Here is a 27,524-nt window from a genome sequence, read left to right on the forward strand (position 1 = left end):
TTCCATAGGGTTCTTAGGCTCAGGCTTCTAAATTAGATATACTTTTTGCAATTTTTTTGCCTGTCCTACACATTTGATAGCTGCCTTGTTTATATTGTTATGGAAAGATGGGAAATAAATGGGTACTATGGTTTGGATTCAGCATCATAAAAAGCCTATTTAAGAGAAGGTTTTCTGTGTCTTGATAAAGGTGGGTATCTTGGGCCAGAAAATGGGATAATGGAGGCTGTGCCACCAGTGGCTGTTGAAGGATGCAAATGTCTTCTCTGGCATCAGAACCATTTTTCTCATTTCCTTCCCTTCAGGACAGTTCCAGCTGTTGTTTTCTGGCAATGGGTGAACCAGTCTTTCAATGCCATTGTGAACTACACTAACCGGAATGCCGCCAGCCCTATCACACTCAAGTGAGTACCTTGAGCATCAAGTGCAGAGTTACTTTCTGCTTATCTTCCCTAATTGTTCAAGTTAACTGGCCTGGCATTAGCTAATATGGATGTCTGTCATCTGGAATAGTTGTCCTCTTGGGGATTGGAGCATGTGGGCAAATTGCCATGGATCGGTTAGTCATTTTGGCATCTCAGTCGGGTGCATAGCATTTCTGAAATTGGCTCTTGGAAATGGAGCAGAGGATACTGTTGGAGAGAAATAATCCAGATACGTACAGTCTTGTGTCCCTGCTTTCTCTGTGAATAGCATTCAAGACTTATTGACGCTCATAGTTTCACATTAAGCTCCAGGGGTTTAGGTAGTGGGAGTGAGAGAGAAGAATGGATAGCTAACTGAAAGGGGCAGGTAGCTATGATTTCATGCTCAATATAGCTTAGCACAACTGTAACAAATAACTATCACTTCTAGCTATTCTCTGCTTCCCATCCCTTACAGGGACCATACCAGGACTAGATCTGGCAAGCTTATTTATCACTTTGTATATTGCATGGTATCAAAGAGCCACAAACTTAGGGACACAAGACAGCAGCTACTGATCTACAAAGCAGACTTGTTTAGAAAGTAGAGTCTGACATGCTGCAAAATTGCAAGTGAATAGATGTTTTCTTTTAAAATGTTTAAATGTTTTATGTTTAAAATAGTCATACACACAACTGAATAACCTTGCCACAAAAAGGACACATTAATGCCATGTGTGAGCCATTTGCTGCACAATTACTGAACTGAATTTGATTATTGATGGGCTCATTTGGACCTCTTTGGATGATTTCAGGCAAATTGGGGTTGCTTATTTCACCGCTACCAGCACTGCTTTGGCAACAGCTGTGGGACTCAACCTTTACACCAAGGTACGGTCATAAATTGCTCATTCTTGTAACCACAAGAGGGCATCAGGAGTGAGGGTAAGGCAAACAGTCTGGCATCTCCCTTCGGTGTCTAGGAACTGCAGCTGTGTGATTGTCTGCTTTATATTCTAGTGCTGGAAATTATAAAATAAAATGAAGGAAAGTTCCTTTGCCCTTATAAGCTGTTTGTCTTGGCTGCAGGGTATCCTCTTTATTCCTTGGCTTCAATCGCTGCAGAACTTTACTTTAAAACATATCCATTTAATATAAAAATTGGGGGAAATAGAATAATATGAGGCATTATAGGTGCAGTGCATATACCACAGTGATCTTCACTGCTTTTCAGGTAGGAGTCACTTTGGTTGCAGTTCCACCATTGAGGCAGCCTGCACAGAGTAGCACTGTAGCTATCCAGCTACGTTGCTTGTTTTTTCTTGGGTTCCTCCCTGTGCCACAGCTAATCAGCTGAGTACTCCTGTGTTCTTCTCTTCCCCCATCCCACCATCAGCAGGTATTCTGACTGCCCACACGCAAAGCTGCCTCCAGTAGCCCAGATTACCAACCGTTAAAGCAAAGACCAAGGCAAAGCTAGCAAGCCTCTGAGAGTGAGCAGCTATTGCAAAGAGAGAAAGAGCAGGGGGAGGGGGAGAGGGAGGAAGAGGATACTGCACTTGAGGTAACTGGGGCCACCAGTGGCCCTTAGGCCTTGCAATGATGAACTCTGGCCCGTGGCATCTACCGCTTAAGGGCCACTTTCCCCAGAGCTGCTGTTATTTAAAGTCTGGTCCTATCCCTAATGTTGTGATCTTTCTCTGTGCAGAGAGCCCCATCCCTTGTGGCACGCTGGGTTCCCTTTGCCGCAGTAGCTGCTGCCAACTGTGTGAACATCCCCCTGATGAGGCAGCAGTAAGTCTTTCGGGAAAGACAGTGTGGTCTTGAAGTAGGGAGGGGAGAAAGGGAAATGTGCTGGTATACTGTGTAACTGGTGAAAAAGTCCTTGGTTAAAAGGAAAGAGTCTGCCTTATCTGGCAGTGAAGGTGTTTGCCTAGGAAGGAGGGCACCTGGGTTCCAACTCCCCAGCAGCTAATAATACCTCTCTTGCATAGCTGTTTTGCAAAGTTACTTCTGATAGCTGAACAGGCAATAGGGTGAAAATATATCACAAAGGAAACACTTCCATTTCCTACCTGAAGCACATTTCAGACACTAGTTCTAAAATTCAGGGGATTAGGCACCAAAGCAAGGGGATTCCTGTGTGTTCAGTCAAAAAGTTGACCAATCTTTGACCATCTTTGCTGATGGTGAAAGCATGGTTCTCACAGCATGTCATGGGTGTACACAAACTGATAATATTTCATGCAGTGTGCTACTATTATCCTTGCAGGGATCACACGTCCTTCTCTTAATGTTTGCCCTACACTTCCTAGTTCATTTGGCTTTTTTTTTCTTTTAATGGTCAAACATGAGCTTGCAGTTATTTTAAAAAAGGTTTTCTAGTATCGCAGGTTCTAGGCCTATGTATACTAGTTGGTTGGGATCATGGGTAAGAAGGCTTCACACATGCAGCTGATTGGCCAATGTGTGACTTGAATGTTAGACTACTTACGTTCTTATGCATAGTCCAGGGATGGTTTGGTCTATGGTTTGATCCGAGGATTGGCAATGCAGGTCCAGCATCCCAGGGCTACCCAACTATTAGCCAGCATAGTCTGAGAGATGATGGGAACTGTGACTTTTCAAATGTTTTGGGTCATAACTCTCCCACTCCTGGTCTGCACAGGTGTCTTGTATTCTCCTTCCTCCACTACTGGAAAGTGTTCCTACCCTCACCATCCAGCATTACTGCACCTGTTCCCTGTATGTGTTGTTAACTGAATCTAATTCCCACTACCATATTTATTTTATTTATTTATTTGGACAACTTATATGCCGCCCCATTCGCATAAGCCTCGGAGCGGCTTCCAGTCCATAAATAAATACAATCAATAGAAATACATAAAATACTGGAGACATCCTGGCAAAAATTTTGAAATCAATAAATAAAATCAACAATTAAAATAACCTTTAAATAAAAAGGTCTTGGCCTGGCGCCAAAAAGCAAATAACCATGGCGCCAGGTGGACCTCTCTGGGGAGCACGTTCCGTAAGTTGGGCGCCACTGCAGAGAAAGCCCTGCTCCGGGTAATTTGCCTCCTAATATCTTTCACGGAGGGCTCCCGGAGAAGGGCCTCTGCCGCCGATCTCAAGGTGCGGGAGGGCACATACGGATGCAAGTGCTCCTTTAGGTAACCAGGTCCCAAGCCATTAAGGGCTTTGTAGGTGATAACCAGCACCTTGAATTGGGCCCGGACTTCAATGGGGAGCCAGTGAAGCTGATGGAGGACTGGAGTCATGTGAGCACAACACCCAGTCCCCGTCAGCAACCTGGCAGCTCTATCTTGCACCATCTGAAGTATCCGGACCGTCTTCAAGGGCAGCCCCACGCAGAGCGCATTACAGAAGTCTAATCGGGAGGTAACCAATGCGTGTGTCACTGTCGCCAGGCGATCGTCCTCCAGATAGGGACGCAGCTGATGGATCAGCCGGAGCTGAAGGAAAGCGCTCCTCACCACCGCTGTTACTTGATCTTCCAACGATAGCTCTGGGTCAAGGAGCACTCCCAAGCTGCGGACCCTGTCCTTAAGAGGGAATGCAACCCCATTCAGGACAAGGTCAAAGTCCCCCACCCCGAAGCCCGACCCACCTATCAACAGGACCTCCGTCTTGTCTGGATTGAGCTTCAGTTTATTGGCCCTCATCCAGCCCATTACCTCGGCCAGGCACCGGTTCAGTACAGCCACTGCCTCACCTGGATTGGTGGAAAACGAGAGGTAGAGCTGGGTATCATCAGCGTACTGATGATTCCGCAGCCCACACCTCCTAATGACCTCTCCCAGTGGTTTCATGTAGATGTTAAATAGCAGGGGGGACAGAATGGATCCCTGTGGAACTCTATGGCATAGCTGCCATGGCACAGAGCCATAGTCCCCCAGCACCACCTTCTGGAATCGGCCACTGAGATAGGAGTGGAACCACTGCAAAGCAGTGCCTCCTACCCCCAATCCCGCTAGCCTATCCAGACGGATACCATCGTTGATGGTATCGAAAGCCGCTGAGAGGTCCAGGAGGACCAACAGGGATGCACTCCCCCTGTCTCTCTCCCTACACAGGTCATTGTACAGGGCGACCAAGGCAAATTCAGTACCATACCCAGGTCTGAAGCCGGACTGAAATGGGTCCAGATAATCAGTTTCATCCAAGAGTGCTTGGAGTTGTCCCACCATCACCCACTCTAATATCTTGCCCAGAAATGGGAAGTTGGCCACTGGTCTATAATTGGTGGCCATCTCTGGATCAAGGGATGCCTTCTTTAGGACTGGCTGGACTACCACCTCCTTTAAAGGGGCAGGTACCCGGCCATCCCTCAGAGAGGCGTTGACAACCTCCAGGATCCAGGTCCCTATCCCGTGCTTGGCTTTGTTAAGTAGCCAAGATGGGCAAGGTTCCAATAAGCAAGTGGTGGGACGTACTTGTGCAAGCATCTTGTCCACATCATCAGGCCGCAATAACTGGAACTCATCCATCAATTTTGGATCAGATGGCAACATTGGCACCTCCCCTGAAGGCTCTGAGTCACTAGTGGAGTCCAGCTCGTGACGAATCTGAGCAATTTTCTCCTTAAAATGCTTGGCAAAGTCGTCAGAGCGGGCCGTTGAGGGTGGTACAGGGTCTTTCTTGGGTGGACAACTTTTGGGGGAGACCTGTTTTCCACCCAGCAGGAGCTGCACCCCAACCTCACAATTGCTGCTGCTTCCACAACTGCCACAGCAGCAAATAAAGGGGCTGTACAGCACATACTATGGTTACAAGTAGGACTGTACTTCCAGAAACCCAGTTCTGCTTCCCAGCAAACCAAAGCATCACTTTTTTGCCGCTGGCATGGCAGATGTGGTGGCAGAGCTCTCCACAAAAATAGCCATGGGGACTGCGTGCAAGCTATGGGTTGCCCATCCCTGTCCTAACAGAAGGTAAACCTGCTTATTTAATAACTCTACAACCCATTTACTTAGCAGCCTCCTGTTAAAGTTCACTCTCTACAAACTCAGATTTATCATCCTGGCATATGGGTGAAGTTTCACACATTCAGCATTTATTAACAAGAAGAAGGAGATAAAAAAGCTCAGCTACAATCCCAGGAGGAAGAAACATTGCACATTTATAGGCCATGAACAAAAGTTATACTGAGAAACAAATATGTTGGCCTAGATACACCCTTGAAATAAAGCACAAAAAAGACAAACAATGCTAAGGATGTAGCTGGGTTTTTGTTATTGTATTATGCTGTCAAGTCATCTCCAACTTTAGATCTAACCACTTGTGTGAGGAATTGAGCCCTTTACCCTCACTGCCCACATCTCCCTGACCCACTGACCCCTATGTTCCAAAGCCTCATTGTCTGTTTGCTCTCTTTCTGCGAATATTCATTTCATTTCATTTTTATACCACCCAGTAGCTGAGGCAGTTAACAAAAGTTAAAAACACAAAACAAGAAAGAAGAACAAAAATTAACCTAAGACAATAAAACCATAGCAATTGCAACTGAATCAGCACAGAAGTATAGAAGTGATACAGGATAAAATGCAGTATTAACCCTAAAGTTAAAAGATTAACTGTTCAAATACTGGGAAAATAAAAAGGTTTTAATCTGGGGCCAAAAAGCATACAGAGTAGGTGCCAGATGCACCTCTTTGGGAAGCTCATTCCACAACCAGGATGCTACATCTGAAAAGGCCCTTCTCCTGGTAGCCTCCTTACTTCCTTTGGAGAGGGGGCTCCCAGAGAAGGACCCCTAAAGGGATTGGGTAGATACATATCCTTCAGATAACCTGTCCCAAGCCATTTAGGGCTTTGAATGTTAGTACTAGCACTTTGAATCAGGCCTGGACTTCAAACAGCAGCCAGTGCAGCTGGAAGAGGACTGATCTGATATATTCTTGTAAGCCAGTCCCCATTAACAACCTTGTTGCCCTGTTTGGATCAGTTGAAGTCGCCAGATCATTTTCAAAGGCTGCCTCATGTGCAGCACATTGCAGTAATCCAATATCCCACAGCTCATTCTTTCTTTAGGGTTAGGGCAAGTTTCTTCTCCTCCCTGGTAGCTCCCCCATGCCTCTGCCTCTTTCATCCTGCCCCTGCTTCCCAAACTAGTAGTTGATCTAACACTTTTTTTTTGCCTGTTTATCCAGTGGCTTTCCCTGCTCCTCAGATTTTTTAACTTTTCTGCTGCTTCCCCTTTCTTTGCCAACAAGACACATTTCCTCCTGTATCTGCATCTGGCCCTAATGTAATATATTCCTCCTCCCAGCCAAATGACCTTTTGTTATTCTCACAAAATCTGCATCGTCAACATGCTGTTGCTGACATCTTTGCATTAAATTAAAAATTCCATGACATCTTTACAAGTTAATTAAAAATCCCATGATATCACAGTAGGACAGTCAATGATTGGTGCTGGGTATTTGCAAGCAACTTTCAGCAGCTAGTTTTTTGCATACCATATAATATGTAAGATAAGATAAAGTCCGGGTCAGTAAGTTGATTAAAGACATCAGTGTTTTGGAGACAAATGGAAAATCAGTTCTGCCAACAGAATTCTTATTACCTTTTTATTACATATGAGGATATAATTATAAAATCCTGTTTACACAAACTGTCAATCAAATCATGCTTCTCTGCATGGCTACCTTTTCATTCCATTAACAGCCAGTGACTGACTGGGAGAGTTGTTGAGTTACAAGGAACTTCACTGTCATTTGAATGAGATTTGGGGAACCACCTTTAGATAAAATAGGTAAAAATTATAGTTTTGTAATATTTATTCACACTTCTTTAATTAGATAAAAGAAAAACATCCTGTAGGCAAGTCAATCCTGATTTGCATGAGAAATAAGAGACACAGTGTTGAACAGGAAAACCGATGATCCTGGTGTTTCAAGCCAGGGGCCAAGTCTCAAGGAGAGTACATTGCAGCAGTCAAACACAGAGCACCAAAAGTATGGATGACACTCATATAAGCTTCTCTCTAGATAAGATGACAGCATGAATCAATCAGACACAATTCAAATTCAGCTTTGGTTACTTCATTCATGCAGTTGTAGTGGGTTTTAATGGCTAGTATGCTGCAGAAAGGTGATGTAGTTCTCCGTTTCCCAAGAGAGTCCCTTTTGACTACAGTGTATCCTGCAGCAATAAATTCCTTCCTGACTCCAGTGTCTCAACATTTTTCCTGCCCAACCCACTTTTTCCATTTCTCTGCAAAAGTAAAATGAGCACAGAAATAGCTGTGTAAGTATTGCTAAAAGAGTCCAAATGGGGGCAGATGACACCCACCCCTTGCCCTGCACAAGTTGTACACTGTCAGGTGGGCATCACATCCACCTAAAGTCATTTGCTCCCTTGCTGAAGTATTGGATGGATATTCTACCTGCTGCTTGAGCCAGGGACCAGGCTTTTCCAGTCAGGGAGGCCACGCATGCAGCTGAGTCCCCTTCACTCCTGACAGAGCAGCAAAAGAATTCTGCCTGGCACTGCCCAGGTTTCATACACTCTGCCCATTCCCTCCCCCCAGACAAAATTGAGCCAGTGAAGTCCTTGTTGTTCCTCTAGCAGATGCTTGGAAGTGCCACCAGAAAAAAATTCAAAGATATATCAGAAGATCTGACATCTGGCTGGGCTGGGTGATCACATGAATGTAAGAAGAGCCATGCTGGGACAGATCAAGAATCTGTCTAGTCCGACATTCTCTTCACAGAGTTGCCAGTCTGCTGCTCATGAGAAACCCACAAGCCGATGTCCCCAAGCAATTGCTGTATGCAAACATGCTGCTTCAGATGCAGTTGGCAGCACCTAACAAAGATGGATTAGTAACCACTGAAAGTCTTTTTCTTTAGCAGTTTCTAGCTAGGGCTTAGTTGTTTCTAATCAGTGTACAATTCCATTGATAGAAGCAAACCTTGATTTTACTAACAAGGGTTTAAAAAGGAAACACTACCTGCATTTTATCCATAAATGCAGCTGGCAGCTTTTTCAACCGGAAGCTGGTAATAAGTAGTTTTCCATGGTTTGTGTGGATCAGGTTTTTTGTCCAGGACTGCTGCAATGATAGACTCAATACAAACACATGAAGCTTTAAAAAAAGAATAATGTCAGTGGTAGATCAAAATTTGGGGTGGGTGAGGGAAATAATAAAAATCTCTTCCTCTAGTTCCCATTTCACCCCAGACATATTCTAATTTGCTTATTAACATTCAGATGAATACTTGGAAGTATTGGATATATTAGATGATTCTTACGATTCTGTGAAGAACTGCCATGTATATTCTTTGTAGGGGCCACTAGGTAGCAGCATTGCACTGTCAGGTTGATTTCAGGCACCTGGAGGAGAGATACTTTTGATCTTCATGCCAATGGAACGCAGTTGGCCTGCAAAGGTTTTAATGGAATTTCCAGATTTAAATTACATATTGTCAGTGCAAAGGTTTGTGAATATTTTTTTTTCTGGTTAATGAAGTGGCAAAAATGGAGCCTAGACTTTGTAAACAGTCTTTGTAAATTTAGTGGTAATTTATTATGTTCTATTGTATTTCAATGTATTTTATTGTGTTGTAAGCTGCCCCGAGGCTTCGGCAAGGGGCTGCATAGAAATGTAATAATAATAATAATAATAATAATAATAATAATAATAATAAACAAAAAGCAAGCAGTGTGGCTAGGAGAAAAAATAGGAGGTAATCACAACTGAAGACTATACCATGGGCTGGGGTGGACCAGGCTAGTGGAATCTACTTATATTGTTTTACTGGAACCCTGAGGTCCACCACCCAGACCTAGGTGCAGAATGGTGACTAAGGAAGGGTAGTGGGCATGCTCATTCTGCGAATCTGTTTTCAGTACCAGCTCATATTTCTTTCATATACAGATCCATTCCAGGTTTTTCTCTCAAGCTTTCTTCATTTCAGCAGCCTCATTTAGAAGAAGGGGAAGGCTTTTGTTGTTGCTATTTACAGCTAGGAATCCAAACCTTTGCTAATCTACTGCAACCATCCTGAGATGAAACAGTAGCTCCTGATTTACCTTCTGCTTACTCTGTAGTGTTTGTCTGTGGCTGGTTGTTGTTTTGTTTCCTTTTTCCCAATGATGATGGCTCAATGTATTTTAGGTTTGAGGTTTTAGTCTCTTTTGGTATTATCCCCTAATGCAGGTGTCTGTTGCCTTGAAATATTTTGGACTACCTCTCCCATAATCACTAACTGTTAGCCGTACTGGCTGGGGCTAGGGAAATCTGTAGACCCAAACATTTGGAGGGTGCCAAGTTGTAGCCTCCTGCCCTAATTTTTCATAATTTTATAATATTAGCATAGGTTAGAGCTGCAGAGGTAACCAGTTTATATGAGACTCATTTGGATATTCCTAAAAACTGAGGAGATTGTTCTGTGGAATCATATGTAAAATAAGTGGGGGATGGGGAGACACATCTTGTTTGACTAGATTGGTGAGGGAGACCTAAAGCCTAGGGGCCAAATACAGTCCTCCTGGGTCAGAATCTTGCTCTCTGTACTTCACTAGTAGCCATGACCACAGACCCACCTTTCCCCAGCTGCTCAGCTGTTGATCATGTGACTCAACAGTTTTGATCCTTGGTTCTGTGCAGTTCTCCATCCACCTCCATCCCCAATTTGAAAATGCTGAAACACCACTCAAGTCTTAGTTACTAGCAGTAAGAACTTCATGCTACAATCTGCTGAATGCTTCTCTACAATTTAATTTGGTCCTAGGGCTGTGAGAGTTTCCCTACCTCTGTCAGAGATGGTTTGTGGATGCATCCCTCCGTGGGTGGGTGGGTGTTTTTTTTTGTGGGGTGTGTATTGTCTCACTGGGGATTTGTTGTTTGTTGACTTGCTTTGGCAAACATAAGGCTGTAGGCTGAATGTTCTAGCCTGGGCAGGGATCTTGCTGGGTAAAGGGAAGGAAATCATATGCTGAACATGGTGGGGCCTGGGGAAGTGTGGGTATTCCATAATCTTGCTGCTTAGTCTTAATGCCTGAGAGCACATGTCTTTGTATTAGGGAACTCATTAATGGGATCACAGTGACAGATGAGAATGACAACACACTGGGCAAGTCCAGGGTAAGTACTGCTATCTCAGGCTTTTGAGTAACATGAATAGCGTCATCATTGCTTTGCTTTGGTGAGTGGAGTCTTTGGAATTTGTCTTGCCTGTGCAACTGGTGGTCCAAAGAATCTGGACACTTTGATTAGGATGAGTTGATAGGTGCTGCGCTTTGTGTTCTTGACCCACTCCCATGATGAGAGAATAAGGAATAAAGCATAAAAACAACATTTCTACAGGCAACTTGGAATTGTAATGAACCTAAAACTACTAGTCAGTGCCTGACCTACACATTGATTTTTGTGTGCTTGTCATAGGCTTTCATAGGCAACAGCCTACTCCATCAGATGACATTCTTGAGTATCTGATGCCCACTTCAAATAACAGATTTCTGCCATCTCTAGAGTACCAAGACTTTCCATGTAACAGGAAGTGAGAAGTACTGTCACTGGCTTATACTACATCCCACTTGTAATTTTAAATCTGACCTCCTCCATTTCCCCATGCATGAATTGTTCCCAGCATTTCTGTATTTTCCCCATGCTAAAAGGTCACTGTTACTGTAAATAGCTCAGTTACTGTCACTGCTTCCAAGTTAAGAAGAGTGTATAGGTTGGAGGTTCCAGCAGGGATTGTCCCACTGAGGCAGTTCTGTATTTCCCAGAGCACCCTGATTAGTGTTCTGTTTTTCACCATTTGAAGAACCAGTATGATTCTGCTTGTCTTCCTTTTCTTTCAGAAAGCAGCAATCAAGGGGATAACCCAAGTGGTGATTTCCCGCATCACCATGGCTGCTCCTGGCATGAGTAAGCTCTAAGCATTTCTCACTTGCTGAACTATAGCTTGGCAAGCAACTCTAGGGGTGGGCATCTGAGATGGCACGGAGCTTGCTAAGCAAGTTGACTTGAGCTCAGGAGGTGGTGGAGGTCCCTTTGGGTTGTTCTAACAAGAGGTCCTCCAGTAGACCGTGCTAGGAGTTCTAGTGTTAGTTATGTTGAGACAGTAAAGCTTTTGCTTTGCCCAAGGGGCTTCCAGTAATGCTTCTTTCATAAACTTTCTCTGTTATTTTGTTTTATCTTAGAGTACCAAAAAGTACAAGAGAATATACTTCCCTGCAAGTTTGTATTTTCCCCCCATTCTAAAAGTTATGGACAGTGGTTAATTACTGATAGTAAGAACTTTAAAATATGCCAGTATTTTTGATATTTTGACTTTACCCCTTTTGCCTTCAGCGCTGTCTGCCACTGGAGTGTGACCCTTAGGTGTATCCCCAAATGGAATTTGGCCCTGGGTGAAAAAGATTCTGCTCTCCGGCTTTAAAAACAGCTTTACATTTATTTATAGTTTAACAAAATGATGTGCATGTGCTTTACTAATAGGTAGCCACTGAAAGAGTCTTGCCATCTTTGTCTGATTGGGCAGGCTGGCATGGCTAAATTCCCCAGGACACCACTTAAGGGTGCAATTTTATGCATTTTTAGATAGAAAAAAAGTACTATAACTCCCAGCATTCCCCAGTATGTTTTTTTTCTCTCTGAACATGCATGGGATTGCACCCTAAAGCACTTTAAAGCAGAACAAGTCTGTTAAATGTGCTTTAAATAGCTCTAAGTACAACCATCCAAAGAGCTTCAGCTATGGGGTTGTATAGAAATGAAAATAATACTTTGAACAGATATTGATTAAAAACAATTTAACATGCTATTATGATCCCTATGGTGATTACCTGCAAGATTAGCCAGGGCTGTTGCTGAATGAAGACATTATTTCTTTACTTCTCTTGGAAAACGGAAGCTTTCTGTGTTCTGTGTGAGATCTAGACAGTACATATGCGTTAGTTAGGCTGCGCTAGTACATTTTATCCAGCATGAAATGCGATGGCTGAGATACGGGGGCAGGGTTCACCCAGAGTAAACTAACACATTCTTTCTTCTCCAGTTTTGCTGCCTATCATCATGGAAAGACTTGAAAAATACCCCTTCATGAAGGTAAGTAGCTCAGGTAATGGTGCCTTATCACCATTTTGATTGATTTTTCTTTTAATCTCTTGAGAAATTTGAGTAAGGATATAGCAAAAGGTTATTCTGCAGCTTTTATATTTAGGACAGAGAGGGGCTTGTGTAATCTGTGTTTCACTAGAACCTTGAAATCAACCCTCCAAATTCTGGTGAAAAAAAAATACATACATTTAGAATTAAATAATCCTGAACACAGGAAATTGTTCTAAGTATCATAACTGAATGGAGCCCTCAGAGCTTCCATACTAGTCCGCTTCTGGTTATACCAACCTTTTTTCAGGTGCCTCCAGATGAGGCTTGTATTGTGCAATCACACTGCCTCATTTATGGAATTTTATAGGGGATCTAAAATGTCTTCCATTTGTAACCTTCATGTTTTTCCAAAACTTCTTTTTCCTTGCTGCAGAACTGATAACTGCGTAATATATTTTGATTAGTAGTGTTAGGAACAGTCAGTATGGAAGCACACTTCATCTGAGCAGTATAATTTGAAGGGAGAGAGGGATAATTTTGTTTCTGCTGTTGATGAACAATTAGGGGTCAGAAAACCAAGCTGAGTTACTGTAAAGCCAGAGATCTCTCTGTAGATCTTCTTCCTGTCCTTGACTTAGTAGGCAAACTTTAGCTTAAACGTTAAAGCTAAGTAGCTGAACTGATGCAGGAACAGACATAGCCTGTAATGGAGAATAAAACAATTGGAACAATTGTGTCATTGTGGAAGGACCAAGATGTAGCAGCAGCCCAGAATTAGGCTGAATACTAGGAAGAGCTTGTTAACTATGGGAACTGCTGGCAGTGGAACAGATTTCCATTGTAAAGTTGTAGAGTTGCCAAGCCATTTTTACACAGAAGTTGGGTAACCATCTCTCTGATGAATTAATTCTAGAGACTCCAGAATTGGTGCACAGTAATGGCTGGATGTGGCTATTCCATTCAGTTTAAAAACTCTTAATTTCTCTACAGCTCTCTATCCTATAATAGGCAAAGCAGTTATGGTGACCATTGTGCAAACTGTAGGGGTTTTTGATTTAGATAGCAATATGGAACTCCATAGACTAAAAGCACAAACCAGGAACAATGCTACCTACTGAAAAGATATAGGGTTCAGACCAACAGGATAAAATAAGGAAACAGATTTATGTATGCTAATTTAAATGTGCTCTCAAGTCTCTATGCATCTTTCATGAAGTTTGTTTTTAAGGACAATCCTATTTGTAAAAAGAGGCATATGAACAAGTGAGAAAAGGTCATTTGATTTTGTGGGGGAAAGCCTTGGGCAGAAGGATTCAAGGGAAAGCACATGTGAGCAAAAAGCTGGTCAATTAAAGAGGATTGGATGCCCCCATACCTTTATTTTAGCAAGATCCCATTCATAACAATAGGATACAGCAGATAGCCTCCCAGAGATTCAGGACCCCAAATTAAACCTTTGGGGCTCCAGCCCTACTGGGCCCTCACCTAACACTGCCTCTGACACAACCTTATGGCTGTTAGATGCTGTCCAGATGGCCATATGAAAAGTTTGTCTCAGTTACAACCTTGGGAAAGCACTCCAAGGTCAGAGCTGAGATTCTGACTGTAGAGCACCCATCCTCTACCTCTTTGCTGCTGTGGTTTTCTCCATATTGTCTGCAGCTCCAAATTTAGGAGAGCATGAGAAGCATGGAAGAGATGTCTCCTATGTGCTTCTCCTGCCCTCCTTTGAGTTCGAAGGGTTACAGTCAGTCACATGGGATTGTACTGTAAACCCACTTTACAAATGTGTCCAGCAAGCTCAGATTGCAGTAAGGAAGAGTTATTAGTTCCCTGCACAATTTCAACACCAGCACATGACTTCTTACGTATTGCTTTCTTGGCAGAAAATCCAGGTTCTCCACGCTCCTTTGCAAACAGTACTTGTTGGAGGGTTGTAAGTATGATGTGACTCATATTGCCTTTGTGGGTACTAATTTTAGGTATGTTGAAATTGTATTTGGGAGAATTTCCATATAACTGACTTGAAACATTGCAAGAAGGATATTGGAAAAAAACATTATATTGTGTGCATGTGGGGACTGGGGGCTTTGCATGAAGAACACAAATTAGGTTTGAGGAGTTATTCCCCCACCAATGGTGAGTATTGGTGCAAACTACCACACACTGGCCAACTTCTCATTTATAATTTACAATATTTTATATTCAAACTGTTTGTCAGAGACATGTAGGTGGCTAACAGGAAACAAGAGTTTACAAGAGCTGAGCAAGGCTGTCAAGGACAGGATATTTTGGATGGCATTCATTCATAGGGACACCATAAGTCAGAGACAACTTGATAGCATGTAAAAACAGCAACAGGAAATAAATATTTAAACATTAAAAACTTCCCTTTTCAGCACACAAGCAGAAAGCACACAAAAAACTCTCACAGCAATAAAAATATTCAAAATATTGACAAACAGTAACTAAAATAAATTCTCCATTGAAGGCCTTCCTAAAAAGAAGTGTCTTCAACAAGTTCTGGAAGGTTATTGTTAGTGAGGAAGAGAGAGAAATCTCACTTGGAAGGGAATTCAAGAGCCACCAAAAGCCCTCTTGATAGCCCCAAATAACATATTTCAGGGATCCGTGAAGGAGGCAACTATATTAAGTAGACAGTGTCCTTTGTAAGAAGTGAGACATGGTGAATAAAATCTACTGGTTCAGTAACCGAAAGTTTTGCCATTCTCCATTTGTTGGAGATAAAAAACACCATGAAATGAATTGGATCAAGGCATTTAGAAACTGGAGCACTGTTAAGAGAGAATGTGCCCTATTTTATACCCTCCAAATCATAGATAGCAGCGAAGAGTATTTATTGCTGAGACTATAGGACAGAAATAAGCAACATGCAGCCCATCAGCCACATGCAAGCTGCTGGTCTCACCAGCTTACCCACAGCCTTCCGCCCTTGTTGCCTGAATCCCCATACAACTAGTAGGCTTGAAAAAATCCTCCTACTGTACCTATAAAAGGTATATTTCAATCCTAACAGCCTCCAGAGTGGGGTGCAGGGAGTGCAGCAAAGAAGGATCTGTTCTGCTTTGAACAACTCCCAGATCTAGCCCTCAGCCCCACCTCAACACCCTGGATATTAGACTTGGAAAAAATCCTCCCATTGGATCATTGGGAGGCTTATTTCAAGCTGAATTGGAGCACAGGTGTGTAGGGGTTTATTTATGCAAATGAAAGTTAGTAGCATGATCCTGCCCAAAAGTAGCATGTAGCCCATAGAAAGTTAGCCTTCAAGCCAAAAACATTTCTCCACCTCAGCTGTGGAGCCAAATGGAACCTATCAATCAAGTGCATGCAAGACTGAATGTCTGAGAACCTCAGATCCCTTTTCAGTCCTCTTCATTTATGAACATCATGGTCTGGAAATTTCTGCTGCAGACAAGGTTGGTGGTGGTGGGCTGATGGGTGAATTATTGGGATCATTATTGGGTATAAAACAGCTCCTTAGATTCCTCCCCAAGGACTTTACACATTGCACCTGCTTCCAACATGAGGCAGCTAACTGAGTAACAGAACTCACCAGGTGACTTGAGAATAGCGGGAGAAGAATGGCCAAGGTGCAGTACAAGTGCATCAGTGTAAATTGGGGTGGGCAGGTTGTGGCCCTCCATATCTTTTGGCCTACAGTCCCATGAACCATCACTATTGGCTGTGCTAGTTAAAGCTGATGAGAATTGCCAGAACTTACAGAGGCCTGCAACTTGTCCACCCTGATGTTAAGAATATCTTGATTCTCTTGAAGCTGCATTAGCAATTCTTGCTTCAGTGTACAAAGAATAAACATTTACTTTATTTCTAATGGCCTGCCTTTGCCTTGCAGTCTTCTGTTCATGGTTCCAGTTGCCTGTGCACTATTCCCACAAAGGAGGTATTAGCCTTATTGCTCTCTTTTTTTCTTCCCGGCTTTCCCCTTTAGACTTCCCCGTGTATTTCGAACATCTTCTGGGTTTGGAGGACCACCCTACACATACACTGTTACTAATGTCTTCAGTGCACTCATCATTTCAAGGAAAAGAAACATGGTATAATTGAAGAATGGCCCCATCTTTTCCAGAAAGAGTTATGTTAGTGTAATCAAAATTATCACCCACGCATTCCTGGGCATCTTTGCCCACTAGCAACAAATCCCACTAGCTTAATGGGACTACATATACTCATGTTTCATTGTGATTACTTGCTCAAGGCCTGGTGGTCCTAGCTATTTATGTGTTGGGGAAAGAGACCAGCAAAAGGGCCCCTGAGCTTGTTAGTCTAAGACAGAAGTTTCCTAGCATTTCAGCTTAGGAATCTGCTAGACTGTGTGGCTGTCTAACTCAGGAAGGTACTTTGTTCCATTCATACAAAAGCAAACAATGGACTTCAGATGAATGGCTGAAACCATCTTCCATATCACTGGTCCCCAGGCACTTCCTAAGGAAACCCTGGTTTTTGGCTGTACCTGTTATGTGTTGGTTCAACTCCACTGTGCTGTCCTCTCCTGTGGATGGTTTTGCAGACAGGCCTTGAAACATACCAACAAGGTTATGACACATTTGGATATGTGCATTCTAGTGTTTACTAGTTGGCCTTGCTCACAAGAAAATGTCTGCACTTAATATAGTTTTAGGATCTGCATTGCAATTGTTGCTTCTTGTTCTTCTGAAAAAGAAAAGTGAAGCTAGCTATTTGCAGTTCCATCTAGCTCAATGTTGCCTTCTAGAGAAATGGCAAGGGAGCCAAGATCAAATGTAGGTGTAGGTTGGTATTCTTGAGCATAATCCTTCTTTTCTAAAGTGTACAAGTGTTTAAATGTTGAGCTAGTAGCAAGAAAGCTGAATAGGCATTTGTCCTGTTCCTCCTGCCCCTAACCCTCACCCTAGTCTTGGTCTGGGCACAGAATATTACCTCAGTTCCTTGCATCTAATCTGTCTCTATCTCTAGATCAATGTACATCACACAGCCTTAAGCTACAGAAGACTATATGGTTTCTTTTTTTCCTTTCCAGTTCAATTGCCCTTTCACAACTGGAGCCTGATCTCAGAGAGCTGATTGTGGCCAAACATGGGGATAAAGTGCCTTACGCCTATTTTAACAAGGGATTATGAGGAAGGACTCAAGGTGGTGCATCATCTCGCCTTGGAATCTTTCCACTGGAGAAGCCACTGCTAGACTATGCTCAGGAAATGAACTCAAAGATACTGCAGAAAGAGCAGCTCTCTGCCTTCATTCCTCTTTTTCCAACATTTTAGTATGGGGGGCAATCAGATAGATGGGAGATTTGGACCCTGTGGATAATGTTTCTTGCATGTTTACCTATGGACCTGCTCCTGTGATGGGAAATGAGATATAAGGTTGCAGCCAGCTTCCTGTTTGCTGCCAGGTGCCACTCAGAAATGGAAATCTCCTTACTCTAAGGTAGTGATTCAAACCCAATGTCCTTCCTGATCTTGTGGGGCTGTGTTCAACTCTGCCCCAAAGGCTCTAGTCCAGTGTCTCTGCCTGATCCAAGAAAGAACTTTGCCAGTTGCTCTCCATTTTGTCCCTAAAGAAACTTTTCTGTGCATATAGGTACAAGAGCTTAAGTTTATGATTGATACATGATGCACCAGGCAAATTGCAAAGGAACAGAGGATAACTCTGCATCCATACCTGCCATTGGCTGAAAATCCAAACAATGATAACATGAAGTGTAATTCTAGCCATATTAACCTGGGAGCAAGGACTACTGATCTCTTTGTACCCTATATTACACACCGTGAGACTAGTCTACTTGTGTTTAATCAGAATGCATTTCCAAAGATGTAGTAAAAACCAAAACCAATACCTTTATGGTATTCAATATTGCCATATTTTAAAGTGGAGCTGTTGATTGAAATGCTATTTTCTTAAGTCTGTAAAATCCAATCTAGGCATTTGCTGCTTGGCTTGCTGACAAGGCCATTAATTAAGAGCTTGTTCATAATTTTTCTATACATGATCAGGGAGATAATTGGTTCTAAAGACATGCAATCAAACTGTCCTTCCCTGCCTTCCTGAAGGTCTGTAAGGATGCAGTTATTTGAGTAACCTGATTCAAAGCTGTTTTGGTATTTATAAATAGCTGTACCTTAAATTGGTTCTGGAAACATACTACCAGCCAATCTAACTCATGCAAAATTAGGGATATATATGCTAATTCCCCAGCTCCCACTAATAACCAGGCAGATAAATTTATTACCCATTGAAGTTTCTGGATCATCTTCAATGACAATATGGATATTGATAATACATAAATATCTGAGATCTTGAAAGATCCCCCTGGATAACTTTGTAGTTATTACATGTTGTCTGACTTACATCAACTCTCCTTGACAGCCCTGTACAGCTCCTGTAATCCTAATGCTATTGTTTTCTTTATGGAATCAATGTATCTCAGAGTTGGCTTTCAGTCTTCAACTTTGCCTAGCATTATTGTCTTGCCTCTGCATGATGTGCCCAAAGTACAACAACATCACTTCAGTCATTTTTGCTTCCAAGGACAGTTCTGGCTTGATATGATCTAGGACTTACTCGTTTTTCTATTGGACCAGGGTTCCTCCTGGACCAATAACTGTCCTCCAGCATCATGCTTCAAATGCATCAGTTGTCCTCCAGTTAGCGTTCTTCACTATCTAGCTTTGACACTTGTACATAGTTATCAGGAATATATGATCTTGGCTTTCATCTCCAGTGAAATGTCCTTACACATGATTATCTTTTCTAGTTCCTTCATTGCTGCCCTTACAAGTCTCAGTCTTCTTCAAATTTCTTGGCTACAGTCTCACTTTGAACTGATAATTGAGCCAAGGTATGCAAAAACGTTCACAATTTCAGTTCCTTACTTGTTGCCATTTAAGTTACGTTATTTTACTTTAGACATTTAGTTTTGTTTTCTTAATGTTCAGCTGCAGTCCTGCTTTTACGCTTTCTTCTTTTACTTTCATCAAGCACTGTTTCAATTCATTGCTGCTTTCTGCTAGTAATATGGTATCATGTGCATATCTTAAATTATTGATGCTATACAAATGATAGCCATTTTTACTCTTTCCTCTGATAGTAATCCAGATTTCCTCATGATATGTTCTGCATTGAATAGGTTGAATAGATATGGACATAAAATATACCCTTGTGCAAATGCCTTTGCCTACAAGAAACCATTCTGTTTCACCATATTCTGTTCTAACCATATTTTGCTGTAGTTGGGGAAGCATAGTCTGATCTTCTGTAATTCTTTGGTATGCACATTGAGCATCATTTTGCTTGCATAGGAAATTAGTGGAATGGTACTATAGGTGCTGCAGCCTTTTCAGTCTCTCTTCTTCAGTACTGTAAAATTTAGTGAACATTTTCGGTTTGTGGGCCATTGGGGTTTTTTTCCATATTTGTTGGCATATTCTTTTAGGATTTGGATCTATTCATCCTCTGCAGCTTGGCATAGTTCTGTTGGCACCCTATCTACTCTGGGTGCTTTATTGCTATCAGGTACTTTCAGAGCAGCTTTCACTGTACTTTCTAATACTGCGGGCTCTTCATAGGATTCTACTTTGAAGAACTCTGTCATTCTTTCATGTCTTCTGTATAGTTCTCTAGTGTATTCTTTCCATCTTCTCTTTATTTTCTGCTGGTCAGATAGTATGTTCCTTTATTTGTCTTTTAGCATTCCTAATTTAGGTTTAAATTTCCCTTTAATTTCTTGAATCTTCTGAAAGAAGTCTCTTCTTTTGATGCTCTCTTCTGTTTCTTTGCATTGATCATTGTAGTGTCTCTTTTTTCTTTTTTGGTCTTTACATAATGATTGCTGAAAAGCTGCTTTCAGGATTCAGATCTTTTTTCTATCACCTTTTGTTTTTGCTTCTTTCCTGGCTTAGCTAATATAAGAGCTGCTTCTGTCATTTATCTAAGCTTTTTCTTTATATTACAGGAATTGTCTTTTGGCATTCTATCCCAATAATTGATTGGTCTCAGTCTACAGTTCTTCTGGGAGTATCATCTTCTAGCACTATCTCTTGTTTCCTTTTGACTTCTGCATGATTAAATTAAATGATCATAAAGGAAGATGAGCCAAATTTATGGATAACAAATCCATGTCAAGCTAAGACTTTCCTTTACTGTCAGGCATTTGACAGCATATAATGGATTTCCTAGGGTTGTTGGACATTAGACCCTGGTAGTTTTATTACTGTTTTTAACCTGCTTTCAAAGTGTTTTAAATTCTTGAATGTGGAAGATTTTCTTTTATATTCACCATGCTGTGAACTTTCCCGAAAAATCAGTTGTTGTCTGATGTGGAAATGAAATGCCCCATTTGTAGACTTCTCAGAAGCATTGTATTGGCCGTTGTGGAAAGCAGATGGTGGACTAGATGAACCTTTGGTCCAACCCAGTTTGGCTCTCAATATGTTCTTAGACATAAAGCACTCATAACAAGAATGGACATTTGATTGCCCTTAGTATGGGCACTTCCTCTATCCTCCCAGCTCCTTTTGTGTATTATGCAGTGTTAGGATTTCCAACTTGGTGGTAAATTTTCCTTCCCATGGCCATCTCCATTAACCTTGTTTTTGCTCTAGAGCTCCCTTAGTTCATAAGGAGCTAGGGGGAAGAGGACAAATAGATTTCAAATGGGGAAGTTACTTCAGGTTTCAGACTGAATAACTCAGAATTTTACATAAGCCTGCAGCTCTGCAGTGGTAATTTAATTTTAGAAAGACCAGTTTCCTCTGGTGGTTATTGAGCAATACCAAAGTTCTTAGCGTCATTCTCTGCTTTCATAGCACAGACATTTTTCCTTTAATCTATGCCTGCAAAATGTCCTGGCACAAACAAGGAATTGCCTAATGGAAGTCAAATCATTCAAGAGAACAGAAATGGATTTTGCTTTCCAAGATCCAGGCTGGGACATGCATTTTCTATGCATCCACATATTACAACAGGAGGAGGAGGTGGTGGACCGATTTTTCTTTTCCTGGCTGGGGCATGCTGAATGCTGTTGGCCTTTTTCTGTCTAAACAGGCATAGGATTAAACCTTAAGTGACTTGAGACAAGCTACAACTTTCTCATTTTTGCACCATCCCCTCCCATCTCCAACAGGGAGATGGTAATGCTGCCTTACTTTACAAAATTGTTGTAATGATTGTTAAGAAAATTGGAGTCAAAAGCTTTGAACACTTGAAGCTCTCAATAGTGCCATTATTCAATCCAATTCTTACATGCAGGGGAGGGAGATGAGAGATGCTGCACAGCAACTGATTCAGCCAGTCTCTCTCCAAAGGTAATCATTTGATACATACAGGCTTGATCATGAGAGTCTGTCCTCTGTTGATAGTTTAGGCAGAAAATTATTTTAAGTTTTTGATTTGCCTTGCATCAATCAGGTTGTGCTTGAATACAGTAACCTATTGAGTGTTTAATTCTGTGTCTGTTCGTTTGGTTTTTTTAATTTATGTTTTAAATTGCCAGATGATTTTCTAGGTAATTTTCAGACTTGTGACTGTTACTCTTAATATGGTGCTAGCCAGAGTCTGCTATATTGGATCACAAATACTGGATTTTTTTTTCTTTTTGGATCTAGGACATTTCCAGTGCTCAGTAATGCTAATGAGGAAATAAAAACTAATTCTTTTAAGCCTCTTTTACTTGTGTGTGGGGGGTGGATTGGAAGCCAAAGAGAAAATAAAGCACCGTGATTTTAAAATCTGCCCTGACTCTTTTCTTATAAACCTTTAGAGACAAATGTTAGAATCTTGAAAGGAACTTCATCTCTATCTGTGAAATCCATTGAACTGTTCAGCATGGGGCTGTAGAGTTATGAGGGCAGAGCAGACTTACAGATCCATTGAAACTTCCATGAGAATGAAAGTCAAAGCTGTCAATGGCTATGCCATTATGGAAATATGTTACCTCCTGTATCAGAGGCAGTGTGCCCCTGAATACCAGTTGTTGGGAAACAGGAATGGGAGGGTGCCACTGGGATCATGCCCTGCTTGTTGACTTCCCATAGATATTTAGTTGGCCACAGAATGAACAGAAAACTGGTCTACAAAAAACCAAGAATTCCTAATATGACACCTGTGGGCCCTTGTAATACAGTCTGTGAAGGAGTACTCACTGTGTTTTTACATTTTTAATATGCACACACATACACATGGATCTGTGTGAAAGGCATATAATTTTCTACCAACTGAATAAATATTAATGCCAAGCAACCTAGCTCAGTACATAAAACTTTAATTGACATGTGTCTTACCTGCAAGTGGCAGCAACAAAGTGGAGGTGGTGCTCACCTTTACTCTTTCCCACTTGTGAGAGAGGCATCCCCAGCCTGGTGCCCAGAAAGCAGGTGCTGGGTTGCAGACACCTCTCTCCCAAGCCGAAGAGAATGGGAAGCAAGTAGCGGACTTGGCTGAATATCACTACTCCCAACTGGCCCTTGCCGCCCAGCTGATTTTCATCCCTCCCACTCACACACTTGAAATGCTTGCCTCAGGTCCAAGTACAGGGGGCAGCAGGATAACTAGCTGAGTGGTGCTCCCGATTTACACAGTGCTGCCCAGCTGATTGCCAGATCCTGCCCCAGTGAAGGTCTTGAGGGCAGAAGATAGGCAGGGTGGAGCTGCCTCCGACTGCCACAAAAAGTGGCAGCTCTTAGTGGCACCTTCTGCATAGCCTCTTGGCAACTTTTGCTCTTGCCCAGTGGCTCATTGGTTCTGGCCAGCAGAACATGATGATTGTTTCCAGATTCAGTTGTTTCTCTTCGCAATTCCTTAATGACCAAAAGTACCACACTGAAAAACCACCGCAGTGTTCGCATGGCAGGATAGTTCAAGAATGGTTTAAAAAAAATTACTATGGCTTAAACATGTCATGCTAACCTGCCCTCTGTGTGAGAAAGCAGTTCCCTTGTCATTGTGCAGCATGAAAACACGGTGAACTAAGTGGCCGGCAGCTATATGAGACAATACTCCAACAGCCCTGTCCCCATATTAGACCATCCTTGTTTCCACAATTATCAGCTACCGTTTAGAGACACAGAAAGAGAAGCTAATTCAGACAGACCTCCATCCACAGGATCCTCCACAGAGATGCACTTAAGTGAGAGACTGCAAACTGCCTCAAACAACAGGCTGGAAATGCACTGCATCCTACATTTTATTTCCAACTCTAAAAATTTAAAAGAAAAAGTCAAAATAAGCTTCATGGCATTTGAAGAAATTGTTCCAAAAATGATCATAAACCTAAAGGGCTAATTTCAGAAGTTTATAATACTGACAAGACCAACTCCTAAAGGCCTATGATATGCATGAAGAAATGATGTAGGCTGCAATTCTCTGCATACTTACCTGGAAGCAAGGTCTGTAAAAAACAATGGGATTTACTTAGGCATGGATAGGGTTAAACTGTTCAAAAAGGGTTTGACATGAGAACAGTGGAGGGCAGTATGGCAAAAGAAAGCCTCAGTTACATCTACTAGCAAAAAGTAAGGTGATAATATATCTCATCTCCCCACAAATGGTAGAATGCCTCATTGATTTACCCATATAGTAAACACCATTTTGTCAGAGTACTAGAGAAAAGTGTAAGGCAAGGGTATTGAACCTCAAGCTGGTAGACCAGAACTGGGTTTGGGTTTTGAGTTTCCTTTCCCTTTAGGCAGTTTGGTGACTTCCCAGCTTACTTATTTAACTGCACTTGTATCCCATGACAAGGAATTCACAGTGGCTTGCATAATCCTCCTCCTCTCCATTTTTATGCTCACAACAGCCCTGAGAGGTAAGTTACACTTGTCTGAAGTCACCTGTGAGTGTCATGGATGAGTGGGGACTAGAACCTGAGCTCCAGAGTCCCAGTTCAGCACTCCAACCAATATCCCAGACTGGTTCTCAGTTTCTGGTTCTCACTGGCTTTTGCAGTTTTTCTCATTCTGAAAAGGTTGAAATGCATTTCCCAAAGCTTAGCTACTGGCAGTAAGAACTTCAAGCTAAAACATGCTGGCATTTTTTGTCCAGGTTCCCTTTCCCTTCAGCTCCACCCTGCATTGAAATGCCATTGCCCAGCCCTCCTTCTCCAAATGGAATTTAGTCCTCTGTTGAAAGGTTCAACACTTTTGGTGTAACTGTGAAGATTTTTATATTTATATGCGGCATTTATACATTAAAGGTATTGGACTAAAGCACTGGAAGTCCTATATTTCAAAAGTGATTAATACTACTAGAGCATTATTGGATTTTTGCGGGGCAGGGAGCAAAAACTTTATGGTAGCAGCATGCTTAGTTATAACAAAACATTGGAAAACCATAAAGAACATTAATGTGGACTTACAGTGTAAGAAAATGTGGTATATTGCCCTCTGAGAAAAGAACATTCCAAATTAAGCTGCTAAAGGGATGGGGCTTCTTTACTATATGACAGTATTTTAATTACTTTTTAAATGACAGTAACACCTAAAGTGCATGGCTCAATTCCATGATTTCTGAATTCATAGCAAGATGGATTCCCAATATTGGGATTGGACAAGAATATTGGTCTTTGCAAATATTTGATGGGCTTCTTTTATATACACAATGTGCTGGTTCACACAATAAGCCACTCTATCCCTCATGTGCCTGACAGATGGTTAGACACATTGGGGGAAGGGTGTCCCCTTCCTTGTCCCCCAGTCCTCTCATGGGTATCTCAGGGGACACTGCAGGGATAATTAGACGTTTCTTTCCTCCCAGCTGACACCCCTTTTCTTTGGTCACTTTAAAGGTGCAATCCTGTAAAAGCTTAGACAGAAAAAAGGCCTACACAGCATGACCCAGCTCGAGCATGCTAGGAGTTAAATACTTCTCTCTAAACTTGCATAGGTCTGTGCCCCATTTCTTCTTCCATTGTCAAAAAACAAAAAATAAAAAACTAGCCATCACCTACACTGCAAAATCCTCCCTTGTTTTGTTCTGGGCTCTCCTGTCCTAAAGGTACTCCCACTTTTCCATGTATTCACATGGCTGTATGAAAAATGGTGTTCCCTGTAAAAGAAAAAAAACTTTTAAAAGGAAGCTGAGTTTTTGGACATCTAGTTATTAAAGCTGCATTTCCTTTTACAAAGGGTGCATCACAGTTTTCCATGTTTCTGAGCACCTAGGATCAAAAGAACAAGTGGAAAAGTGAGAGCACACTGAAGACAGTTGTGTACAAATGTAATCTCAATACCCCTTTTTGTGAGCACAGATCATTCACACCTTTGGTTTAGCTTGACAGCTCACCTTTTGACAGCTGTTGAATCAAACCAAAGAGTTGGGGGAAAGGTTGTTTGGAGCCTCACTAGATCAATGTCCTGGGTTGGTACGTGTTGTGCTTTGCTAATAGATATCTCCAGGCAAGGTTGCCCATTTTCGGATCTCCCTAGGTGTGGCAGTGTGCACTTGTGAAAGAATCATTTAGAAAAATAATACTTTTTGCAAATACTACTGCACATTAGGAGTTCCCCAAAAATAAAAATATTGTCAACTTCGGTGGGACCTTTGAGGTGCAGCTTGGGCACTTTGAAGGGGCTGTCAGTGGCTATCAAAATGGGGATTATGCAAGTTGGCTGTTAAGCCAGAGATTGCTGTATCTGAAGGAGGGATGGAGAGAAAGGGAAAGAGGAGAAAAGCTGTGGAAAGCTGAAAATAATTTACCATCATGAGGGGAATGGGGAGACAAGTTATCCTGCCACAAGGTCCTCCAGGATATCAGTGGGAGGACCAAGAGAGAAGAGGGAAGAGGAAAGGTTTATATTTAAATGAGAGGTGAATATTTCAGAGATCATCAATTTTCAAAAAGCAGAACTGTTAACTCTAAATCCCAATATTTACTTTGCATTGGCTTGACCGTTGTTCCATTCTAGCTGAATGTTGTAAGAGCAGTGATGTTCCCAAATTCTGGTAAACAACCTCTGCCTCTCCCTGGCTTGGTGCCTGAATTTCTTATCTAGGCTTCACCTCTCTTCCTGTACCCCTTTTGTACTGAGATGGTTGACCTTTCTGGGTTTCCTGGGTAAGTTTCCAATCCCACTTGACCTCAGAATTACCTCAAAACCTATACTGAATAGCTTGCCATACTGCCTATCTCTGTCTTGTAATTTGGGTATCCTTTCTGCTGCCCTTAAACATTTTTGACTCAAATATAAAAACACAAATTCAAAATCACTTTCTCTGTAATGACTAGTACTGCCACCTGCCCAAATGGTATCATACAGAAATCATATAGGATGGAGCAGTGGTTCACCATGGTTCATTCTGTCACTCATACCTGTAAGACAATTCTCCTTCCTTTTTAAGAGATGGAGGTGCATCATTCTAAATCTGTATTGGGCAAAACACAAGCAAACCAAAATGGAGCTTCACTTGTGGACTAATACCAAAAGAGGGTAGTGATAGTTAGTTGGTCTTGAGGTTAAAAGTCTGAAATACAAACCTTGTTTTATTCAGGATAGAACTGCATCTTTTTGCTTCATTCAGAGAGGAACAGTGTATCTGAAATAAGACCTCTAAACAAATTGACAAATCATATTAAGTGAAAATGGAACTAATTTAGGTTTGAAACTTATTCAGACTTACCTGTGAATAAGTCCCAATGAATTCATTGGGGATTACTTTTCTAATTTAGTACATACATGAGATTAACTGACAGCTCTCCTTTACTTCATCATTGTCATGGTACACTTTGGCATGATTTGCATATCCTGCTAAGCCAGGGGTCCTAAAACTTTTTCTAAAGGGGGCCGGTTGACAGGTGTGGGCCGGTGAGGTGCAGGCCGGTGAGGGGGTGGGGTGTGTGTGCACGTGAGGCAGGGACGGAGGGGGGCATGTGGGGTGAGGTGCCGGCTTGCTCGTGAGGAGATCATTTTCTCTGAGCTAGTCCAAAATGACCTCCTCGTGAGCAAGCCGCACCCCCCCCCCCCCCCCGCACATGCCCAGCAAGTGCAAAAGCTGTGGAGCGGGCCGGTTAAGTGGGC

At 42.1% G+C, this 27,524-nt stretch overlaps 1 protein-coding gene across 5 annotated transcripts in view; it reads left to right on the forward strand.

Moving 5' to 3' along the window:
* The window catches only part of SFXN2 (sideroflexin 2), a 46,439-nt gene that overhangs the window by 15,974 nt on the left and 2,941 nt on the right, over positions 1-27,524 (forward strand). For 3 of the 5 annotated variants that reach the window (XM_044437739.1, XM_044437750.1, XM_044437758.1), the window contains 9 exons: positions 306-404; positions 1,220-1,295; positions 2,113-2,198; positions 10,458-10,518; positions 11,241-11,307; positions 12,440-12,489; positions 14,379-14,428; positions 16,370-16,417; positions 17,534-22,241. In XM_044437739.1, the coding sequence (XP_044293674.1) occupies positions 306-404; positions 1,220-1,295; positions 2,113-2,198; positions 10,458-10,518; positions 11,241-11,307; positions 12,440-12,489; positions 14,379-14,428; positions 16,370-16,417; positions 17,534-17,633 (637 nt within the window). In that variant the 3' untranslated portion in view covers positions 17,634-22,241. Of the gene's footprint in view, positions 1-305; positions 405-1,219; positions 1,296-2,112; positions 2,199-10,457; positions 10,519-11,240; positions 11,308-12,439; positions 12,490-14,378; positions 14,429-16,369; positions 16,418-17,533; positions 22,242-27,524 lie in introns of those variants that run through there. The other 2 variants (XM_044437765.1, XM_044437776.1) reach the window with 2 other exon arrangements.

Source organism: Varanus komodoensis, unplaced genomic scaffold, assembly GCF_004798865.1.
Source record: "Varanus komodoensis strain SLA01 unplaced genomic scaffold, ASM479886v1 scaffold1, whole genome shotgun sequence".
Lineage (NCBI taxonomy): Eukaryota > Metazoa > Chordata > Lepidosauria > Squamata > Varanidae > Varanus > Varanus komodoensis.